At 33.0% G+C, this 15651-nt stretch overlaps 1 protein-coding gene across 8 annotated transcripts in view; it reads right to left on the bottom strand.

The window, feature by feature from the left end:
- Nucleotides 1-15651, bottom strand: part of CATSPERE (catsper channel auxiliary subunit epsilon) — a 183207-nt gene that overhangs the window by 89976 nt on the left and 77580 nt on the right. For 7 of the 8 annotated variants that reach the window (XM_031966978.1, XM_031966977.1, XM_031966976.1 and 4 more), the window contains 2 exons: nt 14397-14886; nt 6961-7444 (listed from right to left, as the gene is read on the bottom strand). In XM_031966978.1, coding sequence (XP_031822838.1) covers nt 6961-7444; nt 14397-14886 — 974 coding nt within the window. The remainder of the gene's footprint in view (nt 1-6960; nt 7445-14396; nt 14887-15651) is intronic. The other variant, XM_031966983.1, reaches the window with a different exon arrangement.

Below are 15651 nucleotides of genomic sequence, written 5' to 3'. Positions count from 1 at the left end.
TACCAAGTGGTATAGCATCCCAATTCTTAAGAAAAGTTAAATGAATTGTAGGAAGAAATAGAGAGCAAAACCATACTAGTGGGTGATCTCCTTCTCTCAGAAATAGATAAATCTAATCACAAAATAAGACAAGTTAAGGAGATAATTTTTTAGAAAAGTTAGGTATGATAGACTTCTGGAGACAATTGAATGGGGAAAGAAAAGAATATATCCTTTTGTTGGTGATAAATGGCATCTACACTAAAATTGACCATATATTAGGGCATTAAAAAACCTAAATGCAGAAATAGTAAATGCATTCTTTTCAGATCATGATGCAATAAAATTTATTTTAATAAAGGGTTATGGAAAAATAGATAAAAAATTAATTAGAAGCCAAATAATCTAAGGAATGGGTTGGTCAAACAAGAAATGATAGAAACAATCAATTAATTTCATCCTAGAGAATCACAATAATGAGACAATAAATAAAAAATTATGGTATTCAGTCAAAGCAATTCTTAGAGGAAATTCTATATTTCTATATGCTTACATGAATAAAATAAAGAGAACGTCAATGGAACATTGATCCATAGGACATAAAGCTAAAAAAAAAAAAAAACAAAAAAAAACTAGAAAAACAACAAACTAAAAATACCCAATTAAATACCAAATTAGAAATTCTGAAAATTGTAGGAGAGATTAATAAAGTTGAAAGTTAGAAAACTATTGAACTAATAAGTAAAACTTTTGTTTTATTAAAAAAAAAAACCCAACAAAATAGATAAAACTTTAATTTGACTAGAAACAGTAAAGAAAAAATATAAATTAATGGTATCAAAAATAAAAATGGTGAATTTGCTACCAATGAAGAGAAAATGAAAATAATAATTAGGAACTTTGCCTAACTGTATGCTGATAACTCTGATAATATAATTGAAATGGATGCAGATTTTCAAAAGTGTAAATTGCCCAAATTAACAGAAGAGGAAATAAAATACTTAAATAACCCCATTTAAAAAAAGAAATTAAGCCATCAATGAATATTGAAAACTATCTTTACATAGAATTGGAAAAATAAAAATACTATTGAAAAGAAAAATAGCTTTAAAAAGAAAAAAGAACTTTCAGGCAATTTCCCTTAATAATTCATTAAAATTAATTAAAATATAGTATCTAGACTCCTTTTTGATCAAAACTTTCAGGCATTTCAACAATTCTTATATTGTTTCTCTTTGATCTGTTTTTCTAATGAGATGTCTTACATTTTCTTATTTTTTCATTCTTTTGATTTTATTATTTCTTGGGATCTTATGAAGTCATGAGTTTCCCCTTGACCAACTGTTATTTTTAATAAGTTATGTAAATTTTTTCTTTCTTTTCCCAATTGGTTGAATTTCTTCTCACAATGTTATTTTCTTGTATTACTTTTCTAAATTAATTAAAATTTTAAATTAATTTCCTTAATTTTTCCTCAACCTCTTGTTTATTTTTGACAATCCTATTTGTTATTTTTTTTGGGGGGGGGGAACTTATGAATGATGCTTTTATAGTTTTCTTAGTAGAAGTAACTATTCTGATTTCACTGCCTATGGAGTTTGAACCTAGATCTTTTCTTTCACCATTTTGGCTATCTATGGTTAAATTCTCTTTAGCTTAACTCATTAAAAAAATGTCTTATTTCTTGTCTGTGTGTGTCTTAACTTTGTGTCAAGAGTTGAGTCACTTGCCCCTACTGTTACAATTGTTTTTAATTACTCTGACTTTAATTTCTTGCCATTCATTTTGAGGCTTCATGTTATTTGTGGGGGAATTTGGGAGAGCCAGGTAATTTCCTGCCTTATTCTGTTATCTCAGAATCCAACTGAGACAATAATTTTAATTATTAAGTAAGCTTAAAATAACATTTAAGTAAAATATTAGCAAGTTGGCAAAAACAACATAGTAGAAAAAATGTACACTATGACCAGGTTGGATGCATACCAAAAATGCAGATATATAAGGAAGACTATAAATAATAAATAATAATAATAATAATATAAATGATATAAAGTGACAAGATGACTATATCAAGAGATACTGAAAAGATTTTTGACAAAATCAACAATTCTATTAAAAAACAGTAGAAGTACTAAAAAATATGGATAAATGGACCTTTCCTTAACATGGTAAATAATATTTATCTCAATAGGGGCAAAGAGTTTTTCCCAAAAAGTCAGAGGTAAAGTAAGGGTACTAATTATCAACATTAGTATTTATCATTATCTTAGAAATACTAACTATGGCAATAAGACATGAAAGATATATCAAAAAAAACATGAAATGATGATCTACTTAGAAAACTCTAAAGAAATAAGCCAAAAAACGCAGTAGCTTCAGTAAAAAAAAATCCATATAAATTTCCATCTCTTCCTTCACTCATTTTTCACATTAGCATTTGGCCTTCTCCTTGCCAAGGCAATCCCTTCACTGGCATAGTCGATCTCATTAAATCCTGGATTTTTCAGCAGATTGCCTTATGTATAGTTTCCACTCTTTCACTAATCTGTCACTAATCACGTTATCTATTGACTGCTTCTTTGGTACCTGAAAATATATCCATGGGGGAAGGAAAGAAAAAGGAATATGCATTTACATTGTATCTACTAAATTTCAGGCATGGTGCAAAGCATTTTACTAATATTATGGCATTTAATCCTTAAAACAATCTTGTGAGGCAGATATTGTTATCTCAATTATAGTTGAGGAAACAGATAGACAGGATGTAAATGACCTGCCCAAGGTCACATAGCTAGAAAGTATCTGAGGCTGGATTTAAACTCATGTCTTCCTGACTCTGGGCCCAAAATTCTATGTCCTGTGTCACCTAGCTGTCTTAGTGAATCCATCTAATGTCACTAGTGTTCAGCCACTATTTTTCCTTCCTTCTGCAACTAAACTCCTTGAGAAGTCCTTCTGAAATACTTGCACTTCCTCTGTTCTCTTTTCTCAATTCACTGCAGTTTGTCTTCTGACCTTGTCATTCAACTTGAAACTATATCATTTCTTAACTGTCACATTAAATGACCTTTTCTCAATCCTCATCCTTCTTGAGCTCTCAGGAGCTCTGATATTTTCCATTCCCATTTACTCCTTATCTTGACTCTATTCTTTCATAATATTTTTCCTATGGCCACTCCATAGATGTCTCTGCTGGATTTTTCATCTGTCCTGTGTTCCCTCATTATGGGTACCTTGAAAGGTCCTATCCCATTCTCTCTTCTCCCTTGATATCTTTCCGCGTAGTGTGCTCATTAGCTCCCATGGATTACTCAATACAAATGATTCCTGGATTAATTTGTCCCGCTCTGACCTTTCTTCTGATTTCTAAAGTTTTCATTTTTACCTTCTTGTTGAACATATAGAATTATGCTTAAGACATCTTAAATTCAACATGTCCAAAATTGAAATCTTTCTTCCCAGACTCTTTCCTCCTCTTAATTTTCCTATTACTGTCAAGGAATGTCATCTTGAATTCCTTGCTTGTATTCACCTATCTAATCTGTACCAAGTTTTGTTGTTTCTACTGACATGAGTAAATGTAATTAAAGGTAAACTGAGGTACAAACTCAGAGCAAGATCAGTTTATTAACACTGATGGACACAAAGATGAGCACTGAGAAAAGGCCATTTAGAAAGAACCATTAGATTTGGAAGTAATAGGTTTCTTAAATTTCTGATATTTTGGGGGAGAAGTACTCAAAAGAATGCATCTCTGTACTCTAGATTGCTAAGGAGAATGAAGGATTTCTAGGTGAAAGTGAGGGGAGCTTTTGATGGAGAAAGCAGAAACTGAGGTGGAAGAAGGGAGGCTTGACCTTTGTTTGAATGATGTTGAATGGAAGAGTGCAACATAGAAGAAAGGGGGAAGAAAAGAACACCTATACAATTAGAGCTTAAAAACAGATTTGATTTCTTCTAACTGAAGAAAAGACAGGTAGAATGCTCTGAGGTAAAAGAATTAGTCTTCTCAAAAATAATATAGTAGAATTATGTGAAGTTACCATGTGAGAGATCATCCAAGGAAGGGATAGAGTAAGAAGAGCTAAGCAGTAGTAAGTGATCATTTTTTCACCAGGTATCTTGAGGTAACTATTTGTTAACATGATAACCACCATAGAGAGGTCTGTGGACATATATTCAAGACATAACAGGGAACCTTCATTAAATTTAGCAACATGGATGACAATAGCTTCCTGTTTTTGTTGATGCAAATAACTCTACCAGAAGGAAATGCTCTTATATTTGAGTAGGAAAAAAAAAAAGCAAATTTGCAAGGCTAAAATTCAGTGGAAGAATAGAAAGACATTATTTGGCATTTAAATGTTAGGCAAGATCAATATGAGTCAATACAATGATTGGTAAACAAAAAACTAATAAAATATTGGGACTACATGAGAAGGAGAAGAACTTCTAAGAAGATAGGTTAATTCCACTGAACTCTGTCCTATTCAGACCTTAGTTCTGGAAACCACGGCTTAAGCTATTAAAAGATGTTGATAAGCCAAAGTTATCAGAGGAAGGCAACAGGAATAGTGAAGGGTCTGGAGTTTATAACATATGAAGTTTGGCTTATGGTAGTATGCATCTTTAGCCTGGGTTAGAAAAAAATCAAAGGGGTCCATAATAGCCGTCTTTAAATGTATTTAAAGGATTATAATGTGAAGAGGGACCAGACGTGGGTTTTTTTGTTTTTTCTTTTGGTTTTTTTTTTTTGCCTCAAAGGGCCAAATCAGTAATAATAGGAGCAGAATGAAATTTAACAAATTTAACAATGGGAGCTGTCCCAAAGAGGAAGAGGACTAGATGCCTGGAAGACCAGGTATGTTTTTTCCAGGTATGTTATAGTGATCATTTTTTGATTTGTGAGGCATGGGACTAGAAAGCTACCTAAGTCCCTTTGAAATCTCCAATTCTGTACTTTTGCAATTTTGTACTCAAATCTGTGATCACTGGAGGGAAGAGACTATATACAAAATGATACTCAGGGATGGGGAAGACCAATTCAGCAGCCTGCTGGTCTTAAGGAGGAAAATCAAAGAGGCCGTACTTTGGAATGGCAAGTGGTCTTACAAGATGGAATGAACTGTGGGGTAAATAGTTTTTTCCTAGTAGAACTTAGTAGTAAATAGTTTTTTCCTAGTAGAATTTAGTAGTAACAATTTGATGGTTTGAAGGTGATTAAAGGGAAGTTCATCAGAAAAAAAAATTTAGAGAAACTGACTTTAGTGACAAAAGAAATTTAACAACAAGAAAGGAATCATCGTATCTGGGCAGAGGAAGAAGCTACAGACCAGAATGAAGTGAAAAAAGCAGAGAGATGGAACAACTACAATTCAAAAAGCAATTATATGCTGCTATCTATAAAAAGACATTCCTACTCCACCCCAGCCACTACAGAGTCATTGTAAACAAAAACGAAAACCTTCCAGACATATTATTTAAATACTGTGGCCCTTTCTATGTAGTACGTTAGAAAGATGCAAGAATGAATCTTGACTTATGATTGCAAAGAAAAATTGAACAGTTAAAGCAGTAAGCAGAGATAGGAACTCCAAGACTGAGCATCCAGTGCATGATCATTAGACCATTCCCACAACATGATTCTGGTATTTAGGAACAGTGAAAACAGAGACTAGACAAATAATTTATCTTAATGGTATATATTTCTGAGATCCTAGAATCTCCACATAGGAAAATAAAATGCTTGAGTGTACAAAGTAGTGGACATTCCAAGAGAACCTAGAAACAGTGTGTGTGTGAGTGAGTTGGTCTGAAAGCTGAAACCTGTAATTCTTGTCACTGAATTCAAGCTCCTGATTCTAGGCTTGCTACTTGTTCTTGGATTTTTTACTCAATAACATTCTATTGACTCAAACGGGCTTCCCAGTCCAATTCCCTTGGTAAGGACCTGGTTTGAACTAGATCCTATTCTCTCAATGCCAAACCATGGCAAAACCATGTGTCATGCATGACAAAAAGCCATCATTGTCAATTAAGCATTCTAGACACTGTTTAGAATGTAGCCACTTGTCTAAGCTCTAAGTCTGGAGCTAGATTAGGAGACAAACTTTAAACAGTTAGAAATCTCTATTACTGCATGAAATTTTGAGTATTTTGCCAAATTGAATCATGCTGGCTTCCTGGAAAGAATTATCGCATGATGAAAAATATGAATTTCTATGTTTTTAGTCTGATATCTTTTGGTTGCTTCTTAAGATCAGAGTCAGAGTTGAATGCCATTACATTACACAAATCCTAAATTACTCCATGAGGTTTATCACCTGACCTCTTTCAAACTATAATAATTTCCCTCCTTTGAACTTCTTTGGTATTTATCTCAAATACTCATTTTAATACTTAGATGTTAATTCTTGTGTTCTAACAAAAAGTGGTATGATATTATAAGTACTTGACTTGTAATTAGGAGAGATCCTGCTTTAATATTTACTGTTTTTATGACCTTGGCATGCCACTGAACCTTTATGTCTCAGTTTTCTCATCTGTAAAATGGTTAAGTTTGAGAGAGGAAAAACTTACAAACATTAAATAAGTTATCACTAGCAACTAGTAAAAAAAACAAACAAACAATTAGTGTTTTTTTAAAACTTATTTCCCATATTAGGGGCTACAAGGAGGCAGAGTCTTTACTTCATAGCAGGTGCTAAATGAATGTGTTGATTGATGGCTGATAGAAATATCTGATTTAAAAAATAACCAATTTCCATGAATTTCAATTTACCATTATATGTAGCATGAGCTTATATTATACACTTTTCATTCTATTTTCAAACTGAGAAAATATCAACTTCACTGAAATTTTGGTTGTCACAAAATATAGTATTTACCTTGAAAAATGATGACATCTTCATAATAAAGGTTTTAGGGTTTACCTAATAGAACCATTAATTCACATCTTCCCCCAAGATTAAAATACTTAACCTATAAAAACTTGGTGAATGTAGCTATTATTTGCAAAACTTGTTAGGTCTTGATATCCAAGAGGTGACAGCATATATCCATTTTTTGAATACTTGTGGTAACTATAGTAGACAGTCTTGGTATCCCATATTACAAAATTTGGCAATGCTGAATACAGGAATAGTGCATTCAATTTTTGATCCTGAGGGAAATACAGTACAAAGTCTTGTAGTTCCCATTTAATTGTATTTTCATTATAGAACACTAAATGCATCATACTGGATTGACTTCCCATTATAGGGTGAACTAACAACAAAGCAATTCCAGTTGGGTCTGAGGTATAAGTTGCACGGTGTATAGTAAATTTATTGATGTCTTCTTCATGGAGCTTCAGAATTTCCACAAGCTCTTCAAGGCATATTAATTTGAAAAATCTTAAGCCAGCATATCCAAGAAAGACTTCTTTTTTTGTCCACAATATTATTTCACTTAATTCTAGTCCTTCCTGCAATAAAATTAAAAATAATGATCACAGTAATAGATTTTAAAATATTGTTGTAATTATTGTTTTCTAAGTTTTATTCTCTTATGAGTTTAAAATTTATTAAATAATTATTATGGTCTACATTTTAAATTATTTCAGTAACTGCTTCAGTAGAGAACCAGATAGACTAATGAAAGACTGAGGGAGAAGTTGCAGAAAAGCTATCTTTTACTAATTGGCAATGAAGCATGGTTATGATCAATATTATACTAAGGAACTGGGACTGAGAGAATCCTGGAAATGGGAATTTGGTGGGATGGTTATCATAGGACATGAATCTGAGCAGTACAAGAAGATAAGCCTAAGAGAATTCCTGAGCTAGGGGCAACATGGGGGGTTGAAGATTAGGAAAGCATGGCCACTTTTACAATACAATAGAGACCATGTAAATCTAGTGAACTAAGGCAGAAAAACATATTTCACACAGAATGGCCTATGTTAATAATGGAATACTGAGTTCACTTAAGCAAATCAGAATAGGGAAGAAAGGCCCAAAGGTAGAGGTAAAATAGAAGGAATTTCTAAAATCTAAAATATAATAGGTGGCTGCTTAGATTAGTGTATAAAGACCAGAACTCTACAGAACAACTTTATGAGGATAGTAAAGGAAAAAAATTTTTTTCCTCATCCTAGGAGTCAGGAATAAGGGTTCTATCCTTTCAGACTAATAGCCAGAGGGTATAGTATAGAGATTCATAACCAGGAGTCTGACTAGATGGGAGAGGGAGAGCTGGAAAAAGGGGAAAATGGCTCAAGAATTTGGAACTTTTGATATTTTCATAACTATATTTCAATATAAGTAGTTTTGCTTTGTAGTACTACATATTTTATGCATTTAAAAGCATCATTCTAAGAAGGGACTCATAGATTCATCAGACTGTCCAAGGGGTTTATAATATAAAAATGGTTAAAATTGTCTGTTATAGAGTGTCTTATGAGCTCCAGTTTTAAGCTCCCCAAATATCTCCCCACTCTCCCTGCTAACAATGGTAAAATGTAGAAAATGACTCAGAAGACTATTAATAACCTTGTGACAGATGTCAGGAGAAAGAAATGTGAATTTATATGGTACCTACTATGTGCACAAATATCATCTTTCTTCATTGTCCCAATAATCCTGTAGTTGCTGCTATAAAACTCACTTTCTGGTTAAGAAAATTGAGGTAAACACAAGTTAAATGACCTTGCTCAGAGCCACTCAGTAAGAAAATGAGGCTGTATTTGAACTCAGATCTTCCTGATTCCAGATCTAGTGTTCTATCCATGGCATCAACAAGCTGCCTCTAGAGCAAGAGCACACTATAAAATTTGAGACTCTAACAGGAAACAACCAAACCACAGAGAAATAATCACAAAATTTGGAGTAAAACGGGTCATTAGCAGCAATCTAGTTCAAGTTGTGCCTGAAAAAAATTTTTCATTACAATTTACTCAACAAGCTGTTATCTAACCTCTATCCGAAAATTTCTAATTAAGTGGAATCCAGTATTTCCTAAATCAATCCATTCTACTTTTAGACCACTCTAATGGCGAGGAAAATTTTCCTGATCATCGAGTCTAAATTTATTTTTTATACAGCTTCTATCCTTATCTCCCAGTTTTGCTCTCCAGTACTAAAAAGGTAATTAGAAAATTGGTTTGGGGGAATCCAGATTATTCTCTTTCATATGTCAACTTTGCTATTGTTGCCTGTTTTAAGAAGACCTCCTTTTCTGATGTTTGACAGTCGTCTTGTTAATGATACATTTTAGAATTTCTGAGGATTCAAAATTTAGTAGCTCATGATTAACTTTGTTCTCTTCCTCCTCCTTAAATCACTTGTTCCATAAAATGTATTACTTACAAAATCTCAGCAATTGCATCTTCCAGTTCTTGAAGTAAACTGAGAATAGAGGTAACTTGCATCAAAGGCAACCCAAAGAGATGCTCCCTTAACAAAACCTTACCTTATTTGGAGTGTCAACTCCCTGTTAACCATTTTATTCAGTCACTAAATCACGATTGCTGGATTATGAAGTATTTGAAGAAGAATAAAGTATAAGAAAACTGGAAAGTAGGAATAGGTCAGGTTATTGAGAACTTGGTCAAACAGAAGAGTTTATATTTGATCTTAGGAGTATTAAGGAGCCACTGGAATTTGACAAACAATTTGACAGAGACAGAGATGACTGGTCGGTTCTGTATGTTAGAAAAATCACCTTCAAAGCTGAATAGAAGATGGATTAGAACAGGGGGAGACTTGAGGCAAATCTATATTAATAAATTATTAGAAGATATGAAAAGAGAGTTTTCAAAGGAAGAACTATTAATAGCCTTATGAAAATGACTTCAAATCACTGATAGAGAAATCAAATAAAAGTTATTATGAGGTTCCATCTATTACCCATCAGATTGACAAAGTTGTTAAAAAGGAAAATAACAAATATTTGAAGGACTGTGGAAAAAAATAAGAAAATTAATACATTATTGGGTCTAGTCATTTCTGGAAAGCAATTTGGAACTGTCACTAGAAGACACTAAACTCTGCATCAGTACCACTATTTGGTGTAAATATCCATAGAGATAAAAGAAGAAAAGGAACCATAGTACAAAAATGTTTATAGCACATTTTTGTGGTAAAAATTTGAAAGCTAAGATGGTAGCCATTAATTAGGGAGTGGTAAAAGAAATGATAGTATATAACTATAATGGGATACTATTGTTTTGTCAGAGATGAAGAACGTATGATCTAGGATCACTAATATGAAGTAATGCAGAGTAAGTGAAGAAAACTAGAAGAACTGGTTTCTTTATTTATACAGTAACATTATAAAGACAAATAGGTTTGAAAGACTTAAGAACTCTGATCAGTGCAATGATTCTGTGATTCTATATACCAGATCATGAAGCCTGTTAACTATCTCCTCATAGAGAAGTGATAAATTTGGAATACAGAATAAGATATATAAAGCAGTACTCTTTTGTCAATCCCTTAGTTCAGATGCCTTTTTTTGTTTTTTCTTTTGGGATATAATACAGGAAGGTGAGTCTCTTTTGTATTGCTCTCTTTTATGCCAAGAATCCTAGAGAAAGATCAATTTGTGGGATAGTTGATGGATTTAAAAAGGACTTTTACAAAAATTTTGCATTTTTATTTTCAGTGTTAGAGTTGCTAAAATAGATTCTAATAATATTGTTTATTAACTTTGATAAATCAAATCAGTTGCCTAGAAACTAAGAAGCATTTTAACATCTGCAGTAGATGTTTCTACCACAATGTCCTACAACATGGGTTGGACTAATTTTCCTTCAAAAATATTGGAACCCTTTTGTTATCCTTTAGTCATTTCAATCATGTTTAATTCTTTGTGACACCATTTGGGATTTTCTTGGCAAAGATACTAGAATTATTTGGCATTTTCTTTTCCAGTTCATTTTACAGATGAGGAAACTGAAGCTCAGGCCATTGACATAGCTTCTCAAATACAAAAAAGCAATGAAGAGTTCAAATTCCCTTCTCAATCTTTTGACTAAAAGATCATTATGAGGAACACAGAAACAGGGAATCTGTACTAAACTAAATCAACATTGTATCCTTTCCATGCTATGACTTATAGTTACTTGAGCAAATCTGTTTTCTCCTTGCCCCTTCAACTGCTCTTGCCAGTATCTTGACTCTTTCTGCCCCTTCACCTCTTTTTTCTCCCTACTTCTTCCTCTTCTCAAACTATGACATTCTCTTAAAACATTCTCTTGGCAAAATAGCTTTTCATTTGCAAAATGAGTTTCTTGTTCAAACCATTAAAAAAAGAGGTTCAGGTATTTGATTTGGGAATAGTCTTGAAAATTTTGAAGAATGTGTCCTTGGAAGATCTGTATGGATGGAAGGTTTCTAAAATGACTGATTAAAAAATTGATTTGGGCTTGATAGCTTAAAAATTAAGTTTTAGTAATGTGTGAAGTGATATTTCATGAAAACCTGGCATTTGTTAGCATGATCAAACATAGTATAGGCACTCAAAAAAGATTTTTGATCTGTTTATTGGGAAGGATGGGAAAGGTCAACAGATCTGGATAGAATAGTTTGGGTAGGAAAGGTGTCTTTCCATTTCCAAAGTATGCATTCAAATAAAACCAAAGGAAGCCATACTCTTTCAAACCTTAATATACTTTGATAATATAGCCTAAAGCTGAGGGTGCCTTTTGAGAGCTCCCATAAGTTGGAGGGCTTCTATATCTGCTAGGCTCAGATCAGACAAAGCACAAATCAAGAAATGGTAATAGTTGATTCCAAAGCACACAAATCTCTTGGCGAATTCAGCTTTATATCCCATCCTTATAGCTTGATATTGATCCCACAAACATAAATTGACTAAAATGTTGTAGTTTGGAAACTCTAGAATAGTTGACTTGAAGAGTTATTAGGTCTACACAAAAATATTTTAATACACTAACTACAAGGATGAATATGTCATTAGCTAAAGGTAATTTAGATTAAGTTTTAGAATGGACCACATCATTTCATGAGACATCCAACAACTCCCTAATTTCAAGCATGTTCTGGAAATCTTGCTGGCATTCACTGACTATAACTAGATAAGAATCCCAAAGGTCTTTGTTAATATAAAGACTTACTTTGCTTTTCTCATTTTAGTGTATATTTATTCAGTTTATAGTTCTACCAATTTGTAGGAAATGTGTGGAGTAGTGGATACTTTTTGAAAGGAAATACACTGTAAAATAATTATAAAGTATAATCTGGGAGTAGTGGCTTACTTTTACTGATTTATAGTGGCCTCTTTTTCAGCATTTGGCATACTAGAGCAACACTTGTCATTTCAGTAACTAAGGAGACTGAGGCTGACTCTTTTGAGTTTGGAAGAGTTGAACTACAGAAGGCTAAGTGGTTATGACATTTCTTTTCTTAAGCATTCTTTTACTGCTCTTATTTATTTATATATATACATACATACATATGTATGTATGTATATATATATATATATGTATGTATGTATGTGTGTATATACATGTTTCATCACTTAATAATGCTCAATCAGTTTATGGTAGCATGCTTTAATGAGATCCTCAAAGATTCCTTTGACAACCAGCTCACTTCAAGTACCCAAAATTGTGATATGATCCTTAAATCAATCAAAAGGAAAAAAGAAAAGAAAAAGAAAAGGAAATTTAAAAAAATTAACAGAAAAGAGAAAAATAAAAAGGAAAAAGGAAGGAAGAAAAAATTAAGAAAGGAGGGATGAAGGAAGGAAACTAAGAAAGAAAATTAAGAAGGAAGGAAGGAAAGGAAGAAAAAGATAAGAAATGGGCAAGATGTATTGCCTAACTGACCAGTTCCAGTTAGATCCCCAAAGAAGTTGTTATTTGTCTTTCATTATCAAAGAGGACCTCCAGCTTCATTTTCTCTCTGCAGCCATCTGTGTCCAGTGGGAAGATATAGATCAGGATGACGGGAGATGGCCCTGGATGCAGTGGGAGGGATTGGCCCTTTTAAGATAAGGTCTTTTACAAGCCTCATTTTGATTAAGGCTATACTCAATCAGTGAGGTAAGAATTGAGACAAAGAATGACAAGACTGAAAGATAACAGCTGTGAATGACTTAGCTATTCTCAGCAATATGATTCAATATAAATATGAAAGACTTATGTTGAAAAATACTATCGAAACCCAGAGAAAGAAAGGTGAGGTGAGAATATAGATTGAAGCATACTTTTAAAAAAGTAATTTCTTAAGTGTTTTTTCTGTCTATACACAACAATGATTATTTTGGGAATGTTTTGCATGACTACACATGAATAATGAATATTGAATTGCTTGCCTTCTCAAAAAAGGAGGGCAGGAGAGGGAGAAAGAGAGAATTTGGAACTCAAAAGTTTTAATGTTTTTTTTAAATTTTCTTAATGTTTCATTTTCCCAACTATATGTAAAGATAATTTTTTTTTCCCCTGAGGCAATTGGGGTTAAGTGACTTGTCTGGGGTCACACAGCTAGGCAGTGTTAAGTGTCTGAGGGCAGATTTGAACTCAGGTCCTCCTGACTTCAGGGTTGGTGCTCTATCCACTGTGTCACCTAGCTATCCTCATAAAAATAATTTTCAACATTCATTTTTGTTAACATTTTCAATTTTTTCTCCCTATCTTCTTTTCCTCCCTCTTTCACAAGACAGCAAGCAATCTGATATAGATTATACATATACAATCATTTAAAACATATTTTCATATTAGTCATGTTGTGAAAACAAAAGAGTAAAAATCATGAGAAAGAAATAAAAACTTCACACCCCTGTCCAAAAAGGTGAAACAGATGCTTCAATCCATATTCAATCTCTGGATACAGATGGCATTTTTCATCCTAAATTTATTGAATTTTCTTGGATCACTTGAGAGAGCTAAAATTATCATAGTTGATCATACAATCTTGCTAAGGAACATAAACGTTTTAAAAATGAATGTTAAAAATTATTTTTATATATAATTGTAGAAAAATAAAATACTAAATAAGAATTTCAAAAAGATTAAATGTGTTTATTATGATTTGATAACATGTGAAGTGAGCAGAAAGCTGTCCTTGAGACAAGATAAGATCTGGTATCAAGCAACTGCCATCTATTCTGGCAGAGTGACCCTGTTTCAAGTTGTTTTAACTTCTTTACATTCTAGGTAACTCTGAGACTCATGCTAAGATTCAGTGGAGGTGCTTACCTGCATTGGTAGACAAATCTTCCTTACCATGTGTGTCCTATGCCAGGGAAAGCATTCAATCTCTAGTTTTTATATGCAGGCTCTGCCACATATTTTGTTTTTTAATCATACTTTAAGCCAAAACCCTGTTTTCCACGTTTCCTATTCAGGGAATATAAAACCACCACCACTAAAAAAAACCTTCAAAGATAAATAACAACAAACTTGGACTAACCTTTGGTACATACTCAGGCCAACACCAAGTTCTTGTTTCGGTACCAGTTATATTCGAAGGAATATGAAAGGTCTGGTCAAGTTTTAGGAAATCATTAGTTCTCCTTAGGTAAAGACGACCTGCTGTTAAAAATATAATTCCTTCTTCTATTAAGCTAATATCTTGTATATTTTCCCTTTCTTCGTCAGTAAGCATATTGGGGGGTATTCTGATCTTCTGTGTAGTATTGAAAGCATCATTTGAATAAAGAGTCTCCCAGTGTGAAATTGTGACAACATTTGCAGGAAAACAGGGGTGCCAGTCAAAAAGTATATTTTCTTCAGTACTTGTTGTTAGGGGTAGGTCCTCAGAATTCTGAGTAAAATTTTGTGATATATAAGATACTAAAAATGGATGGTGTGCAACAAAGCAATCTTGGAAAGCTACTGAATTCCCTTTGATCATCAAAAGAACATTTGCTTTTGTATGTGGTATTTGCACTTCCCATATCCTACAAACAAAAAAAATAAGGCCATAATTATTGGGAAGAATAACAAGACTCCTCACCATCTCGCTAGACAGGACCCCTCCCCCTTCCATCTTAATTAACAAATTTTCATTTCTCCCAAAATTAAGCCCCATTTCCTCCATTAATACTTTCTTGATTACTCTATTCAACACTGTTGGGGGGACAACACTTTCTCCATCTCACCCAACCCAATTTCCATTTATTTGTATCAGAGACTAAAAGTTAATTTCAAGACTGAGAAAATGAATGAGATGCAGATCAAATAGACCCTTGGTTGCTGAAAAAGAAGTCCTTATAATGTCTCTCAAGCAATGTAGTTTGGCCAATAAGGACCAACAGAAAATTTTAAACTGTAAATTAAAGTTTTTGTTTGACACCACCCTTAGGGATCAGAACTTTGTAGATTTGGAAATATACAACATATTTGGAGGTTACTTCATGATATGGATATTAATTATTTCAAAAGTAAGGATTTTTATTTTGGAGAAGTAAAGTACCTTCTCTATGACTCTGAGAACAGATATAGTCTCTTATCAGGACCATGCATCATCTAAAGTTTTCCCTAGTCTGATGACCAAGTATGTGAGGACTTCATTTTTCTAAAGCTTCTGAACTCTTAAGATAAAAAGACAGATGGCAGAAACTACTCTTAAAACAAACTCTCTATTTTAAATTCAAACAACAACAACAACAAAAAAGGCATTTTTGTATATATAGAACACCCAAAAAAGATACTCTATGAAACTG

Source organism: Sarcophilus harrisii, chromosome 4 (genome assembly GCF_902635505.1).
Source record: "Sarcophilus harrisii chromosome 4, mSarHar1.11, whole genome shotgun sequence".
In the NCBI taxonomy this organism is placed as follows: Eukaryota; Metazoa; Chordata; class Mammalia; order Dasyuromorphia; family Dasyuridae; genus Sarcophilus; species Sarcophilus harrisii.
The sequence above is the reverse complement of the archived record's forward strand: the minus strand, read 5'-3'. Positions and strand labels throughout refer to the sequence as shown.